General features: G+C 39.3%; 1 protein-coding gene across 6 annotated transcripts in view; it reads right to left on the reverse strand.

Annotated features, from left to right (window-relative positions):
• LOC126484626 (membralin) overlaps nucleotides 1-19,040 on the reverse strand; it is a 507,394-nt gene that overhangs the window by 403,586 nt on the left and 84,768 nt on the right. For all 6 annotated transcript variants that reach the window (XM_050108212.1, XM_050108215.1, XM_050108214.1 and 3 more), the window contains exons 5-6: nucleotides 15,878-15,936; nucleotides 8,246-8,363 (exon numbers count right to left, since the gene is read on the reverse strand). In XM_050108212.1, coding sequence (XP_049964169.1) covers nucleotides 8,246-8,363; nucleotides 15,878-15,936 — 177 coding nt within the window. The remainder of the gene's footprint in view (nucleotides 1-8,245; nucleotides 8,364-15,877; nucleotides 15,937-19,040) is intronic.

Below are 19,040 nucleotides of genomic sequence, written 5' to 3' on the forward strand. Positions count from 1 at the left end.
CAATCTAAAACATTATCAACCGCCTATTAAATTTATTTCATTTTAAATTTCTTTAAGGTCATTCCAGTACTAGTACAGAAGGAAATGCATGTTCGTCATTATTGGCAGACGTGACTTCAAGTTCTGATGAATATGTATTTGAAGATTCTGATGAATATGTTCCAAATAGTGGTGAAAGTAGTGATGAAAGCAGTGATGGAGGGAATATAGCTGTACGAAAGACAGTTAAAAGATCTTCAAGGATTGAAGAAATTTATCTAATTCAACAGCAGCTTGGCAATGAAACAAAAAGGGGGAGGAAGGGGGAGCAAGAAATGTGATCCACAGGGTTCAGCCAGAAAAAGAAAGCAAAATGAAAAATTATGGGAGAAAAATCAGAGGAAAGAATTGAAAACTGCAGGAAAGGAATATGTGACGTCAAAAGGAAAAGTTATACCTGCTACAGTTCTGAAATCATTGTGCAAGTGCAGCAAAAATTGTGGAGGAAAATTAAATGACTATGAGAGAGAAAAAATGTTCATAGAATATTACAAATTGTCCCCAGAAGGTCAAAATCAGTTCATAGCTAATCATGTGTTTGAGGAAAAGAAACATGTGGAGCGTTTAAGGAACAAACCTGAGGGAACTGCAAGCAGCTGTAAATATTCCAGGAAGTACTTTATTTACGGTCTTTCTTTGCAGACTAAGATAGAAGTATGTCAGAATATGTTCCTTAGTACATTTTCCTTAACACAAAAGAAGATAAGAATAATTGTGGAGAAAAGATGGGGCTCTGAAGGAGGGGTGTGTTTGAAGATGGACGTGGTACACAATCTAATCATCCGAAAGTTCCATCTGATGACACGGATTTAATGAAGGAACACATTAACATGTTTCCTTCCTGTGAGAGCCATTATTCTTTATCTCATTCTTCTAAAAAATATTTACCTCCAGACTTGATTATTTCAGCAATGTACTGGCTCTATCAAGAATTTTGCCAAACCAAAGATATGAAACCAAGAAGTGAAGCGTGTTATTGAAGAGCTTTTGTGATCTGTTTCAATCTTAGCTTCCACAAACCGAAGACTGACACTTGTGCAAAATGTGACAAATACTTCACATTACTCAAGAATTGTACTGATGATGCTGAGCGTTGTAAAGTTGAAGTGGAACAACAGCAGCATTTGGATTTAGCCCAGGCTGCTTACGATCAGAAAGACATGATAAAAAAAAAGCTGTGTAGAATTCCAATATAGTGACCCTGGCCTTTGATTTGCAGAAATGTCTACCCACTCCTTTTCTACACTGTGGTGTGACATTTTACAAATAATAACTTTGGACCTGCAACTTGATCACCTATGTAAAGACACATATAGAATGTTCACCAGTATGTTACATTTGAAATGAAACAGTGGCGGGATGAGGTGGCAAAGAAATAGCTTCTTGTCTGTATGATTATTTGATGATACTGGCTGACAAAAATTTTGGGGTACACCTGTACAGTGATTCGCGTACGGGACAAACAAATATTTTTATTGCCATCATGTTTCTGAGAGTAGTGGAAGAATTCATGATTCAGGGAAGACGTCTGTAAATCAACCACAAGTTTCTTAAAGTTGGACATACTCACTTGGAAGCTGACCCAATTCACGCAGCCTTTGAGAACACAAAGAAAAACAACAACTGTTGAAGTGTAACTGCCAAGAGACTGGACCAAATTTATATGCATGGTTGCCTGAAAGCCACCCATAACTGCAACAGAGCTGGAACAAAATGACTTATACAACTTTAAAGACTTGATGAGAAGTCACTATCTGTACAAGAAAATTAAAACGGAAAGGAATCCTATTGTTTGGAATAAGATAAAATGGATGAAGTATCACTCAGGTATGCCAGGAATTGTCTCCTAGAAACACAGTTACTCCTCAGAAGAACCATTCAAGATGATAGATCTGAACAGAAAGAAAATTCAATGCTTGTCGATGTCAAAACTTGCACTTATTTCTGATTTTATCATACCCAGCTCAGAAAAGAAATTAAAGGACTTAAGGGATCTCCTTACACACATCAATGTAAGCAATTGTCCGTTCTACATGCAGTTCATCAATCACCTGAGAGCCAATACACAGATGAAAGAGATAAACAGATATCTTATGAAGGGGAGAATGAGGATGGTGATGGTGATGGTGATGGTGATGGTGATGATGATGATGATGGAAACGACTGATAAATTTTTTTCTCTCCCCTTTTACAATATCAACCATAGTGTATGCAAATTATTTGTATGATATTAAGAAATGTGAATAAACAGTCTCCCCCCCCCCCCCCCCCCAATTATGAGACCAAAGAGTGTTTTCATGATTTACAGTGATAAAACGTGATTTTTGGAACATGTAACAGTTGCTATCAGTTATTAAATTCTTGAGGAATGAATAAAGTGATTTAATTAATGAGTACAAAGAAATTGTTTTCTTAAAATTACCTGTTTCTGGTTATTCATTCTACCTGACACTGATGTCCCAAGTGCCAATGTCAAATAATTTAAGAGTGTTCATGATGTTAAAAAGGGGCAATGTCCTCTTAAGTCCTTTAATTTTAAAGCTGAAAATTCTAGAAATTTATTATTTAAAAACAAGCTTTAGTTAAGTTGATTTACTATAGTGTTAGTAACAATAGCTCCAAATATATTGTTAGTAGTTGTCGGAAAATGTTAGAAAATATTCAAAAGCTTATAACTTAAAACTAAGATTCTTGACATTGGCCCTTTTAGAACCAAACCACAGTTATGATGCAAGTGATTAACAATTTCTGTTGTAATGAGGGTGGTTCCCACATATATCTGTGAGTATATTTATGCGAATAATGTGTGTTCGGAATTTTTAAATTATGCTCGTTACAGAATTCTACAAGATTTTCTCCAGAACTATTAAAAACGTTATCTACATATCTTCGTACTATGACATCATTTCTTGTGAGCCTACTCTCGCATTAAAGTCTTTTGCTATTATTTGTCACGTCCCCAGAGGATTTAATTAACAAAATGACATAGCTATTCATAATGTAAAGGTTCAGCGAGTATTTCTTACACGGACGCCGCGCAGTGAAACCCGAAGTTCCGCAGACACGGAAGGGAAAGTGTTACACAGTACAAATAGCCTGAGCTAGTAAACACGTCGAGGATACGAACAGCGCGTCTCTCGGGCCTTGGAGGGCGAGAAGGAACTTTCCGCCCCAGGACTCTGCCGGACAAATCCAAACCAATATAGGTCCACAGCGACGAAATGTCCGGGGAGACCGAAAAATAAGTTAGAGAAAGCAGATGTGAAGGCTGCATCCGAGCAGGACAGACCTTCAAAACGCGTATTTAAGGGCATCCACGAGCAGCAAGAAGCAGAGTCGCCACAGAAGTTGAAGAGGACACAAGCAGACGAGGCCTGGCAGCACAAAGAAGGTAGCAGCCGCTACTGATGAGTCTATAGGAACTGCAACTACGAGAAGACAGTGATGCTCTGGTGGATGCAACTACAACTGTCAGTTAAGTAGAAGTTTTGCATTGGAATAGTTTTGAACAGGGACAGTTTGTCTCTGTCTCAAGTAGACTCTACAGTTAGTTTCAGCAATAGAAGGAACAAGCCACTGGCTGGTGCTTCTCTCCTGTGAGATAGGACAAGAGTCCATTATTTAAACGAAGAGTGAATTCAAAGTTGGTAGTTCTCATGAGTAGTTGTTTCCGACAGAGTGAGAAGTGGAGATTCTGGCTAAATCTATAGAAGTGTACAGAGTAAGGGGAAGGGTCTGACACCTCACATGTCCTTTGTGATATTAGTTCAATAAATTGTGTTAAAGGAGAAATCTCACCTTACTTTTTTGACAGTTCAGTGCTGCCAATTCCCCCCTTGTACCCGCTACCTATTGAAAGCATTGTCTAATGTATCTACATCTCCTACACGCCCTTAGACACTCCAGGAGATTCTACTCCCTCTCACCTCCATAATAAAGGTTAGTTAAAGGGAACCACAAACCCATAATTGTCGTCAATGTCCCGATTGTGCCACGCAGGCTCGACCAACGCTATATTGGTATCCGGGACCTGTGCCAGGACACAACATATTATTTCTTGGTGGTTTTTAACTTGGTTAAGTAATGGTGAGGGTGACAATTCTATCATATAAAAATGTGTAATCCTTTATGTAAGAGCTCATAGATTCGTTAATTGGAAGGAAAACACCTGCTTTTGTCCATTTATGTCTAACAACTCCAGACCAAAAATTGATGAAATTCTCAAATTTCTCATTTCTTTGTCTCTTTTTCTTAGTTTCGGACAAAACAATTATGTGCACATTCAGTTGATTCACTTCATTCTCTAATTCAGTGCATTTATTTGCAATGTTGTGAACATTCCACGTCTCAACTCCAAGAGTTCTTCTCCCTGCCAATAACTGTCATAATCTTATTCCATTCAAGTGTTGAGGGTTTACTTTGGAGTCCTGAACCTTAGAAAGTTTTTACATATAATGGGGTGCTCCCCCACTCACCCAACTCCCAACCTAGAGGACTACAATTTGACATCGAGGTTTACTTTCCTGGTAGTGTTCACTTCACTATGCCTGAAGACACCTCCCTTCCCTATGAAAAGACTATAAAATGAAAATGTAGGACACCCCACCAGCCTTGTAACCAAATATTGTTGAGATGAAGAAAGCAAAAGTTGGCCAAGAGAGGGAGACAGAAAAGAAAACATAAGTCTGACACAAGTAAATGGAAGAAATGTCAGACTTACCTAAGGGCAAATGTGATTGCTGCCCTCATACTCCCATGGAGGGAGGCCCCTACACTGATACTCACCTCCAGATAAATTTGCAGTCAGAATCAGTTTCAACCACAATAGATGTAATGTTTTTGTAGACTGCAATGAACACTCCCCCTCCTACGATGCCCACCCTATTTACCAACAATATTCATTCCATGCCTCATTAAGTACAAGGAGTGGTCAAATGAAAAGGTATGAAATGTCATAACAATCCAGTCTCCAAGGTCTTATGAAGTTCAAGTGGGAACAGCTTGAGCAATCGCCTTGCAACCGGACATGTCACCCTGTGTGTTCGGTCCACAAAAAGAACACCTCAAAGAGAAGCACTCCTACTCGGATGAGGAACTGGAGGACACAGAGGAGGACTGGCTCCTCTCACTGCCAAGCCACAGGAACTCTGGGAACAGCGAATCCCTCAGCTCATCAAACAATGTGATGGTTATGCTCAGGCCTCTGGGGATTACTTTTGAATAAATACTTCAATTGTACCCACAGCATTGTTTTGTACCTTTCCTTTTGGATACTCCTCATATTTCAGAGCTTTCTACTTTGGGTTACATCCAGTTCTCTCTCCTGAGTGTAATTTGATTGGGAAAGCTTTTCTTGGGACTATTCAAAGTGTGTGTTTTTTCCCATGTTCTCCTATCATTTCCCTTCTCTCCCTTTACCTAGAATCAAGTTTCAGTCCCTCACCACAGTTAAATTTTTGTTTCTTTAACCCACATGAATAATTTCTTTTATCACTACAGATATTGTTTCGATATCTTTATCATGTGTGGAGCTACTATATACAGGGTGTCCCATTTATCTTGACCACCCTAAATAACTGTTTGTCCAGATGCAAATTACAAAATGTTTCAAGCAAATTTTTTTAGCCGTCAGGGTGGCACCCTGTATTTTTTATTTGGTAATTCATTCCCTCTCCTAAAGACCTATTCAAAAATGTATCACAGTGTACCACTCACTGAAATACAAAGTTATTAATTACATAACACAACTTTGACGTTGACGCTCCCAGCACTTAGTGCAGGTACTAGGGTTAAGGGAACACATCCACGTGCTGACGTTGACAGAGGACAAATGTAAACATAAGTAGAATGCACACCCATCATTCCATCAACCATTGTTGTTGAAGAGCTGTGCGAGTAGAATGTACACCAACGAAGAGAAGGTAGAAATGCTACTCATCTATGGGGAATGTAAGTTACCAGGACAGTAATTGCAATACTGTTTTCTTATGTACGGATACATTTAGTACAGTAGTTTAGTCCTTTTAAATACTGTTGTGTAGAGTAGGCATACAGTAAAGGCTGTCCTTCCTACAAACTGCATAGACATAACATTTCTTTTATTATTGTTGTTGAAGGTAGGTGAAATGCTATGCAGGCAGCGGGACTGTACAGATAGCAATATCCAGGCAAGAACCCACCTTCCCGATGGATGTTTTCTCACCTTGTTGCAATGCTTCAAGAAATGGGAAGTTTCAACCCACGACAACGCAATCATCATAGCACTCACACAGACGAAGCTGCCAAAGTTACTGTTCTCGCTTCCATCGCTATGAATCCACATGTGAGCACACGACAGCTTGAACACAAGTTTGGCATTCCTGAAACCAGTGTACATTGTATTCTTACACATCACCGGTTCCATTCTTACCATATACACCTACATCAAGAATTGCATGGGAATGATTTCCAGAATCGTGTACATTTCTGTCATGGGGACAGCAGCAAATCCTTGTCAAACCTAACTTCTTCTCCAATGTTCTATTTACCGGTGAATGTTCGTTCTCAAACAAAGGACAGGTAAATACAAGGATCATGCATTATTGGTCCAGCGATAATGCACAATGGCTTACACAGGTGGAACATCAGCGTCAGTGGAGAGTTAACTTCTGGTGTGGGATGCTTGGAACTACAATTATTGGCCCTTATTTCATCAATGGTAGTCTAAACAGCACAGCATATGCCAACCTCCTCAGATGAATTCTCCCTCCTCTTCTGGATGAAGAACCACTAAGAACCAGAATGCTTATGTGCTATCAACACAATGGATGTCCAGCATGTAATGCCTTGCCTGCACATAGTGTTCTGAACCGAAGGTATACTGCCAGATGGATTGGTCACGAAGGAACAGTTACTTAGCCTGCTACGTCTCCTGATTTAAATCCTCTGGACTTTTTTCTTTGGGGATGCATTAAAGACGTCTATCGCGGCACTACAACTACTCCAGAGGACATGCAAGAACATATTGTGCTTGCTTGTAATTCTCTTCAGCAGGTAACACTGCAAGCAGTAAATAATTCTTTCATTCAACGAGTGCACCAGTGTATCGGTGTCCAGGGTCACCACTCTGAGCACCTTTGAAAGTTCTACTCCTGGGAAATGGTACAGAAAAGTCAAAGTCAATTTTGTGTTATGTTTTTACTTGGTTTTCATTTGTTTTCTGACAACTCCAGCAAGTGGATGAGTTTGTGATCCCAGGCTCACAGCCAATAAAATTGTGTTTCAGTGAATGGTACACTGATTTTTTAATAGGTCTTTAGGAGAGGAAATGAATTACCGAATAAAAAATACGGGGTGCCATTTAAAAAAGACATACCACTGTTCATATCTCTGCAAAAAACAAAGCTACAATGAAACAAATACTAACAAAGAGATAGAGGGGCTGGCCAGTACTTATCTCAGCTCAGTACAGCCGATAGATCAGAAAATTTACATTCCTAGCTTTCGGAACTTTGTTCCTTCATCAGGGAGGAGAGAGGGGAAAAAAGGGAAGAAGGGAAAGTGGATTTAGTTACTCACAACTCAGGTTATGAAGCAACAGGAAAAGGTAAACAGGGAGGGTAGCAAGGATGGAGGCTGTACTGAGCTGAGGTAAGTACTGGCCAGCTCCTCTATCTCTTTGTTAGCATTTATTTCACATCTTTATATGAGATTTTCCTTTAATCATTTAAAGCTACAATGAAGGCAATCATGCTGATTGATGTTCCCCTGATGGCTAAAGAACAATTTGCTTGAAACATTTTGTAATTTGCATCTGGACAAACAGTTATTTAGGGTGGTCAAGTGGTCAAGATAAATGGGACACCCTGCATATAAACATGTACTACAGAGAGTCTCTCTTGTCTATGGTAACGCATTCACTATGCTGTTCACTGTATCTATGGTTTAACCACTGGAAAACCATGCTCACCTGGTGAAAAAGAGCAAACATTATCCAAATGTTACATTGTAGTTTCAGATTAAAGTTAACAAAATCTGTGAAATAGCATACAATTTTTTCTTTAAATATGAGAAGGAAGTAAAAATCCAACCTATTTATCCACATTTAAAAATAAATAATCCTCAATAGGAACCAGCACACAGTTTTAATCTGTCAGGAAATTTCAAATCAGCGCACACTCCATTGTAGATGAAAATTTATTCAACAACAGAATAAATGATCTCTTACCTGCTCGCACAAGCTTCTCAACCTCTGACACAGATTCTTTCAATGGGGCAATAATTTTATCACTCGCCAATGGACTGTCGGCATCTTCCTTTATGGTTTCATTAGCACTTGGAATATACTGCAAGAAAGACATGTCACATGTTGAATAATATTCTGAATTTGTATTGAACCACAACCATGTAAATTACATACCAAATAGCAAAAATAAAGAGATATCATCTACATTTACATTAATACTCTGCAAACCAATGTGAAGTGCATGGCAGATGATACTTCCCATTGTACCAGTTATTACATTTCATCCCGTTCCATTCACTCGGCAACAATGATTGATTGAATGCCTCTGTGCACCCTGTAATTAATCTAATCTTGTCCTTCCAACCCCTATGTGACCAATACGTAGGGGGTTGTAGTACATTCCTAGAGTCATCATTTAAAGCCAGTTCTTGAAACTTTGGAAGTAGACTTTCTCGGGATAGTTTACAGCTATCTTCAAGAGTATGCCAGTTCAGTTTCTTTAGCAGCTCTGTGACATTATCCCATGGGTCAAACAAACCTGTGACCACTTTTGCTGTCATTCTCTGTATATGTACAGTATCCCCTGTTCGTTCTATCTGGTATGGATCCCACACACTAGAGCAATGTTCTGGAAAGAGTCACAGGAGTGATTTGCAAGCAATCCCCATTGTAGATTGATTGCTCTTACCCAGTATTCTAGCAATAAACTGAAGTCTACCACCTACTTTACCCACAACTGGCTTATGTGATCATTTCAAATCCCTACAAAGTGTTACACCCAGGTATTTGTACGAGTTGGTCCATTCCAAATAGTCGTAGGATACTACGTTTTTTTGTTTTCAAGTGTACAGTTTTACATTTCCTAAAATTTAAAGTGATTTGCCCAACTTTGCACCACTTTGAAATATTTTCAAGATCTGACTTAATGTTTGTGCAGTTTTTTCCACGCTGTATTTCATTATAGATAGCTTCATCACCTGCAAACATTCTGAGGTTAGTATTAATATTGCCCACAAAAATAATAATATGAATCGCAAGGGATGCAATACACTTCCCTGGAGTAAACCAAGGACACTACCTGTCAATGACTCTTGTACTTCCATTATGGATTTTCCATTGTTTGATTTTACCTAACACCTTTCCTTCCATCCCATAATCCAGCACTGTTTTCCTCTGTTACTACTTTCTAACACATTACTATACTCAGTGTCTGCCAATATCTCTCTTCTTACCTCTGTTTCACCGGTTGCCTTCCAAAATGCACTGCACACTCTTTCTTACGAGTAACACTGTATCAACCATCTTGTCCATGCACAACATACAACTGCAATTCCACACTGATTGTTAGTGCAGCGTCTCATGTCCAACTTTACTCCTGTCATTATGAAGATGGTATCTGTTCTTTCAGACATGTCTGAAAATACAGATACCATCTTCATATAGATGAGGCTTACCGGCGAATGATCTTCTTCAGTGCGGATGCACTCACATTGCTCAAACTCTTACAGGAATTGGTAGTTGACTGCCACAAGAATGCGTATAGTGGGCAGGGGTGCTACAAATGTAGTGTGTGTACAGTAAGCTGGGAATGTGCCACAGATAAGTCCCTGCAGTCGCACTATCCTCCTTGTCCTCGGTGGCTCTGTAGGATAGAGCGTATAGAGTGTCTGCCACGTAAGCAGGAGATCCTGGGTTCGAGTCCCGGTTGGGGCACACATTTTCAACTGTCTCCGTTGATATTTATCAATGCCTGCAAGCAGCTAAAGGTCTGGATTTCATTATAATTTCGTAACGCCTGTCAATCCCTCCCCACCCCCGCCAACCAGACTGCTTCTCCCATTATGCGCAGCTGCTCACAGTCTGGTCTTAACAGCCTTTTTTTTTTGGGCCAATCTGCGACTCAACATCTCCGCTATATGGTGAGTAGCAATCTATCCTTTTCACAATATTGTCTTTAGATGATAAACTTTGATGTGACACCGAGTCAAATTTTTTTAAACTGAAGAATACTTTATCTTGCACACTGCCTTGATCCATGGCTGTCAGGATGTCATGTGAGAAAAGTGCAAGTTGGGTAAAATGTGGACATCCTCAAAGAGGTCAGGTTTATTTATTGTTATTAGATTTAATATATTTCCATCATGAGTAGGCTTCTAAACTATCTACTCTGGTTAGTTTTCAGAGAAGGCATTTACTGATGTTTCACAGGACATTTATCATTCTCACCACTAACAACACTCATTTTCCCCAACTGACTGTTGGGAGACAATGTCTTCACCAATGATTACAGTATGATTGGGTAATTCACGTACAAGGGAACTGAGATCTTCTCTAAAGATTTCAATTACATCAAGAGATGAGTCTGGTAGGTGAAAAAAAGATCCAGTTACCATTTTATGACCACCCCCTGATACTGACTCTTGCCCAAACAATCTCGTACGTGGCTTCAACTTCTATCTCGCTGGATTTGAGTTCCTTGTCTACTGTGACAAATACACCACCTCCATTTCTCATTAGCCTATCCTTTTGATACACACTTAAATCTTTGCAAAAAGTCTCACTGCTATCAATTTCAGGTTTCAACCAGCTTTCTGTAACTAATTGTACATGAGCTCCACTCCTTTTCAGGAGCACTTCAGTCTCTGGCACTCTGTTGTAAATGCTTCGCCTGTTAACCACTAGGATCATAATACTCTCACCTGTGAGAGGCATTTCTTTCAATTGTCACTTATACTTCCAGGTTTCCTTCTTACAGTGATACTTCTGTGTTTCCTACAGCTATTGTTATCTTGATTGGATGGAGGTCTCCTAATCTGAAAACCCTTGTGTGCAACCCACACATAGTTTGCTACCTGGACAGCAGTCTCTGATGTGTAGTGCACACCTGATCCATTTAGGGGGACCCTACAGTTCTCAACCCTATGGTGCATGTCCAGGAAGTGGCCTAGCTTGTCACAATACCTTCAAAATCTTTGATTCAGTCCTTACTCTCAACTCAGAACCAGGGGCCACAGTCAGTTTTGAGGCCAATGCTGTGAATTGTGTGTTCTGGGGCCTATACTGCAGATTGTGAGCTTCTTTCAGGTGTTCTCAACCTTATATGCCAGTCACTGGAATGATCCAAGTATGACCTTGGAGCCCAGGTGACTGGCTATGTCTGTTCCAACATGTGACACAATCTGCAGTTGGTTACACTCTCTTCCCTCAATGGCTGCCACAATAGCCTTTCAAATATGTTGAATGAAACTCCCAGCATACACACTGAGTGCACCTGGTGTCCTTTCCTGTCCCTTGCTCCCATTTCCCCACGTGGTTGCAACATCTGCCATACATTTGAACTGCTGATGATTAGTAGACCGTTCCCCTTTTGTGTTTGCCTCCTCCTAACACAGGATGAAAAAGGTTTCCTCAAAACAAGCGAAGTGAGTCCCACTGGCTCAGTATCAGTTTCAGTGAAAGACAGCACCTAAAACTTGTTGGTTAGGAGGATCAGTATAACACCTCTAGTCCTCCCTGGTCCCCACCTACCCTGTAGAGGATTCCTAGACCTACCACTGAAACGCCACATGCAGCCAAGTGGATGAGTAATGACAGGTTCTGTACCTTCTGCAGAGGAGACAGGATCCACAGGAGAACATAGTACTGGAGATATCTTTGGTACCTGTACCACAGGTACATGACTCTCAAGAGCTCTTCCAACACAGCAATACACAGCCACTGCCAATTGTCTGACAATAGTCAGGGCGATTTTCAACTGCTTACGAACGTCAACCGACTCATCCCATGTTTGGGAACAGCATTCATTCACATTGGGGCTGCATTGTGGCTGGTGCCACATATGAAGCCCGTTTGAAAAGTATCCAACATTATTTTTTATTGTTGAAACCAATAATGGAATCATGCTGTGTGAGCTCTCTATGTTTGTTGGCATACGTAGTATGCATGCCGAATTTTTTTTATGACTGTGGAAACAACCAGTCACTACCTATCAATTGACAAGTGAACATGTGTAAGTGGTATTTGCTAGATTTTGGTTTGTGGGCAATATGACAGGAAAAATGGAACAACATTATTGCATCAAATTTTAAGTTTGGTTGGCCCTCAACATCCACAAATGAGGTTTTTACTGATCACATAAGCACCCTGATGATTCAGGATAGATGAATCACGATCAGATAACTTACTGTCAAGGTTAAAAATAGTACTAGATCTATTCAACTCATTTTAATGGAACATTTGAACCTCAGGAGGATCTCAGTACAATTTGCACCAAAGTTGCTAAAAACTGAGCAGAAGCAACTTCATTCAGGGATTGAACAGAACAAGCTGGATACTATGAACAGCAACCCCAACTTTGTTAACACAGTGATCACTTGTGATTAGTCCTGTATTTATGGGTACAAGCCAGAAGCAAACTTCCAGTCATTGCAATGGGAGCCCTCATCATTGCTGAGACCCAAAAATATGAGGCAAGTATGCAGTAATTTGAAAGTCATGCAGACTATATTTTTTTACTCCGGTGGTGTGGTCCATCATGAGTAAGCCCCAGAAGGAACTAATGTCAATAATGAGTACTACCAAGAGATCCTGTGTCACCTTCATGAAGCTGTGAGATGCAAACAGCCAGACTTGTGGTCAGCAGGCAGCTGGCACCTTCACCATAACAACACCCTGCTCATCATTCTCAATTAATTCAGGTTTTTTTTGGACAAACACAACATGGCTGTGGTTTGTCAGCCTCCCTATTCCCCTGACCTATCAATGAGTCACTTCTGGCTTTTCCCTAAACTGAAAAAGATTCAAAGGAACCAGATTTCAGAAAAGAAAAGGCATTCTCCAGAACTGACTGGAGCAGCTCTGAACCATATCATATGAGATTTTCCAGTGACGATTCCAGCAGTGGCAGCAGTGTTGAGAGAACTGTGTACAAGATGAGACGTGGATGACTTTGAAGGTAACTAGTGTCAAATAATTGTATCTAAATAAAGACTGATTTTATAAATAAAAGTCAGATACCTTTTGCACAGCTCTTACAGGACTGATCAACAATTTTAAACTAAGCCTGCCAATTATCTGTTAATCTCTTGAGTTAAAAACTCACTAATTCCTATAAGAATAGAAGCAAATACACAAAATGAGATTTCTATCAAGGCAACAGAAATACGTGTGGTAAAATTTCTCAGTTTCTTAAAACTTTTTGAGGTTATTGTAGTCGTTAATATATTCAAAAATAGAATTAATTTACAATAAATTTAGATAACATACAGTTGTCTTTAAGGGAAAACTAGCTGTAATACAGTATTTTAGTCGCAATATCTGCTACAGTAACCAAATCACAAATGCCAATTTACTACAAATTAGATTATGCACAGGACAGTGCTAACTTCTGAAAATCCTCAAAAATGTATGTTTATTTGCATTGATACACACTGAAATTTGGAGTGATCTATCCTCTGGTAGTAACTGTGAATCACAAATTCTAATTTGCTATTAAGTAGGTTATCTACAATTTACAAAAATTTTCAAAAATACAGTTTTGTAAACATCTGAAATTTTTAAAAAGTAAGCTGTTTCTGATATAATTATACACTGAAATCAGAGAACGATACTTCTGAATGATGACAAGGCATACTGTTCTCAAAAATTTTAAAAGAGCAGAAATAAGTTGAAGCCTATAGTTGATGATAACAGTATGAATTTAACGCACACCTTCTTCACGAGTATGAAAAATCTACATGTTGTAAGAAGTAAAAGAGTGTTTGTATGTGAGAATGTGCTACACATGACTAAAAGACAGAATAAATCACTAGATCTGCCTTCTCTTACTATCTGAGAAACAAGTAACATGAAATTAGAAGATAAAAGCTCATTAATTTCTCCTCTAACACAATTACATTTAGTTTTATTTTATAACTGTATCCTGCTGCTTGAACCTAGTATTAAATTATCCGCAAGAGATTCAAAGTAAGTAGAAAATCATCTTACAGAGATTGCTTACTCAAAATTTTACTATGGTTTCTGAAATGATTGCAACTAGTAACACACCTATTTAATCTTCGGTATAATCAATTGATGAGTCACTGTTTGTTCAAGTGAATGATTATGCTTACACTTACTGGACTTGAAAGTTAGTGTTATTATTGTAACTGGATTGTCACTGTTATTATTTCTTTTAATCATTTTGTGTGTCATAATTCTTTCTCCTCACAATTTTGAATATTGGCAAAAAATACTCATCATCATTTACAATGATTCTTAGTGAAAAGGTGACTGAACTAACTTGTTTTAGGAGTTCCAAAATGTGCTTTTTCCAGTTTAAATTCTTATCACTGTGGACACATGAAGATCTTGAAATTTCTACCACATTTATTATTTTCGTACTGTGTGCTATAATTATCACTGATTTAGTGCCTCGAGATGTGCTTAACTGCATCTTTTAAAAATTGAGGGTGAATTTTATTTTCCCCATTATCCGTTTTACGTTATCATTAGACCATACAGTTCTTAGTAACATTTCAGGGCATTGTGAGCATTGTTTTGTAACTGTGGCAGGATGGAAAAAAAAATCAAAATGTGTTATGTTACACACGGTTTTAACAAAGTGACATCATTTCCAAGACTTTTGAGAATGTGATGAATTCTGTAAGAGTAACTCACCTTAGTAACAATAATATCCTCAGCAAATCAGAGTTTGGGTTTCAGAAGAGTTTCTCTACTGAGAATGCCATTTACATGTTCACTCACCAGATTTCACAAGCAGTAAATACCACACTGGTTGGTATTTTTTGTGATCCATCTATGGCATTTGACCGTGTGAATCATAGTATTCTCCACGATAAATAGAAATTTTATGGGACTGATAGTATAGCCAACCAATGGATAATGTCATGGCACTTAATAATTCAACCAGTATAGGCCAGGGACAAAATTCCAACTGGGGCAAATCTTAGGTCCATTTAAACCATCTTCTCATAATATACAACATGCAGAATTAGATCTTTCGGCAGATGAAATTAGTATTGTAATCCAACCATATATACTGATACATAATATATGGTAAACAATGTTCTTGTAAGTATTGCTGGCTGGTTTTCTGCGAATTGTTTCACCCTCAATTTTAAAAAGACGCAGTTATGCGCATCTAGAGGCACTAAATCAATGATAAGTATAGCACACGGTACGAAAATAATAAATGTGGTAGAAATTTCAAGATCTTCATGTGTCCAAAGTGGTAAGAATTTAAACTGGAAAAAGCACATTTTGGAACTCCTAAAACAAGTTAGTTCAGTCACATTTTCACTGAGAATCATTGTAAATTATGAGTATTTTTTGCCAAATTTCAAAATTATGAAGAGAAAGAATTATGACACACGAAATGATTAAAAGAAATAATAACAGTGACAATCCAGTTACAATAATAACAATAACTTTCAAGTCCAATAAATGGAAGCATAATCATTCACTTGAACAAACAGTGGCTCATCAACAGATTATACTGAAGATTAAATAGGTGTGTTACTGAAGAGAGCTGCTTAGTAAATAGGAGATAACAAATGCTGTACCATTGCTAACATTATTGTTATTTACAGTAAGACTGTTTGAAAATTAATTTACCTTATTAGTGTCAGAAAGGTTGCCATCCCAAGCTGTAGCTGAAATAGCTACGTCACTCCCTGAGAACAAATGAAAATATATGATGAATTATATATTTAAACACACACACACACTCTCTCTCTCTCTCTCTCTCTCTCTCTCTCTCTCTCTCTCTCTCTCTCCCCCTCCCCCCCTCCCTCCCTCCCTCCCTCCCTCCCTCCCTCCCTCCCCCCTAAAAAAAATGGTTCCCAAAGGCAAAATTTCAGTTTTCAAATGTTAATATCAAACTAAGAAGATGGGAGACTTTAGTAAGTTTACATGAATTGTTTGACTATGGACAGCTATATTGTGCTGGCTGAATGCAAATCAAAAATGTTAAAATATTTGTGAACTCCTAAGGGACCAAATTGCTTAGGTCATTGATCCCTAGACTCACACACACTTAAACTAACTTACGCTAACAACAACACACACACCCATGCCCGAGGGAGGACACGAACCCCCAGCGGGAGTGGCTGTGCAGTCTGTGACATGATGCCTCAAACCACGTGGCCATTCCTCGCAGTGGCTGAATGCACAATGTGGGGATGGCAATTTGTCAGGTAGACTGGACTGATATGTTGGCTCATGTGGGGCAGGTGAGAGAGGAAAGAGGCAGGGAGTGGCAGGAAGGGTTTGGGAAGGGTAGATAACAGCTGGGAAGGAGGTAGCAGGTACGCAAGATAGGAAAGTGGGAGGGAGAAGCAGCAGTTGCATGGTATAGATATATGACAAAGGCACCAGAGCTGGTGCATTTGTGCAGCGTGCAATGCTGACAACGTGAGGGAGTGGATTGGGAGGGGGTGACAGAACAGAGGGAGGGGAGACAGTGTGGAAAAGACTATTGGTGCAGAAAGTTAGTGAAGACTAAGACCAGGAAGATCTCAGGAACACAGGATGTGCTGCATGGATAAATCCCCTGTACATAGTTCAGGAACGTTTTGCTGCGAGGGGGGAAGGATCCAGATGGCATGAGTTGTGAAGCAGACATTGAAACTGAGCATGCTGTGCTCAGCAGCGCAATGTTTCTCTTGGCCACAGATGGAAGTTGGCCATTTCTTCTAATGGACAGCTGGTTGGCGGCCATGTCCACATAAAATGCTATGTAAAAATTGCAGCAGAGCTGATATGTAACATGGTTGCTTTCACAAATGGAACCTGCCTCTGTTGGGAACGGAATGCCTTCAACATGGCTGGAGTAGAATGTGCTCAGTGGCCGACTTGAGCAGGTCTTACACCTGAGTTTTCCACAGGGAAATGACCCACTACCTCATTTCTTATTGTTGTTGTTGTTGTGGTCTTCAGTCCTGAGACTGGTTTGATGCAGCTCTCCATGCTACTCTATCCTGTGCAAGCTTCTTCATCTCCCAGTACCTACTGCAGCCTACATGCTTCTGAATCTGCTTAGTGTATTCATCTATTGGTCTCCTTCTACGATTTTTACCCTCCACGCTGCCCTCCAATATTAAATTGATGATCCCTCGATGTCTCAGAAAATGTCCTACCAACCGGTCTCTTCTTCTAGCCAAGTTGTGCCACAAGCTCCTCTTCTCCCCAATTCTATTCAATACCTCATCATTAGTTATGTGATCTACCGATCTATTCTTCAGCATTCTTCTGTAGCACCACATTTTAAAAGCTTCTATTCTCTTCTTGTCCAAACTATTTATCGTCCACGTTTCACTTCCATACATGGCTACACTCCATACGAATACTCTCAGGAACTACTTCCTGACACTTAAACCTATACTCTAGGTTAACAATTTTCTCTTCTTCAGAAACGCTTTCCTTGCCATTGCCAGTCTACATTTTATACCCTTTCTACTTTGACCATCATTAGTTATTTTGCTCCACAAATAGCAAAACTCCTTTACTACTTTAAGTGTCTCATTTCCTAATCTAATTCCCTCAGCATCACCCGACTACATTCCATTATCCTCATTTTGCTTTTGTTGATGTTCATCTTATACCCTCCTTTCAAGACACTGTCCATTCCGTTCAATTGCTCTTCCAAGTCCTTCACTGTCTGACAGAATTACAATGTCATCGGCGAACCTCAAAGTTTTTATTTCTTCTCCATGGATTTTAATACCTACTCCAAACTTTTCTTTTGTTTCCTTTACTGCTTGCTCAATATACAGATTGAATAACATCGGGGATAGGCTACAACCCTGTCTCGCTCCCTTCCCAACCACTGCTTCCCTTTCATACCCCTCGACTCTTGTAACTGCCATCCGGTTTCTGTACAAATTGTAAATAGCCTTTCGCTCTCTGTATTTTGCCCCTGCCACCTTCAGAATTTGGAAGAGAGTATTTCAATCAACATTGTCAAAAGCTTTCTCTAAGTCTACATATGCTAGAAATGTAGGTTTGCCTTTCCTTAATCTTTCTTCTAAGATACTTAATCCTTATACATCTAATCAATTGCATACTCACACATAAGTACTCCTTCTTTGGAGAAAAGATAGATAAACAAACCTGTGGCACAATCATGGGCACTAACATGGCACCCTCCTACATCAATCTGTTTATGAGCTGGCGGGAGAAAACCTTCCTAGTGTCCCAAAACCCCTTGTCTGGTTCAGGTTCACTGATGATATTTTCATGATGACATTATCACCAACCAGCTGTCCACCAAGGTTAATGGCCACCACCAAACTGTACCATTCTATACTACAGTCTCTACTTTATCAACAATTCAAATACTTCTCTATTTGTTAGATCAACCAGTGCTACTGTTGTAATTATCATTTACTTCTCATTACCATTTTTGTTATTTTTGATTCCCTCTCTTACTCGCATTTTTTCGCTCCAATGTTGTTCATTCTACCTTATCTAGTTCAGGAAACTGGCCCATACCAAAATCCTGTTCTATTCATTTTGCCTGATATCTTGTCATCATACTTTCTGTCTCTCATAACAGATTTGGCATAAAAATCACCATCCCTGGATGTCATCTACCCTTTCTCAAGGACAGATGAGCTTAGCAGTACTGACTTCCACATGGTACAGCGAAGGAGACAGACACATGAAAAAAAAATCAAAACTTTACTCCTAGATTTCAGACACCCCCACTTGGAAGTTGAATTAAATCTCAGCAGAGTGTTGCGTTGAGTTATGAATCGGAAGTTCTTGCTTTCCCTGT

Source organism: Schistocerca serialis, chromosome 6 (assembly GCF_023864345.2).
Source record: "Schistocerca serialis cubense isolate TAMUIC-IGC-003099 chromosome 6, iqSchSeri2.2, whole genome shotgun sequence".
NCBI lineage: Eukaryota > Metazoa > Arthropoda > Insecta > Orthoptera > Acrididae > Schistocerca > Schistocerca serialis.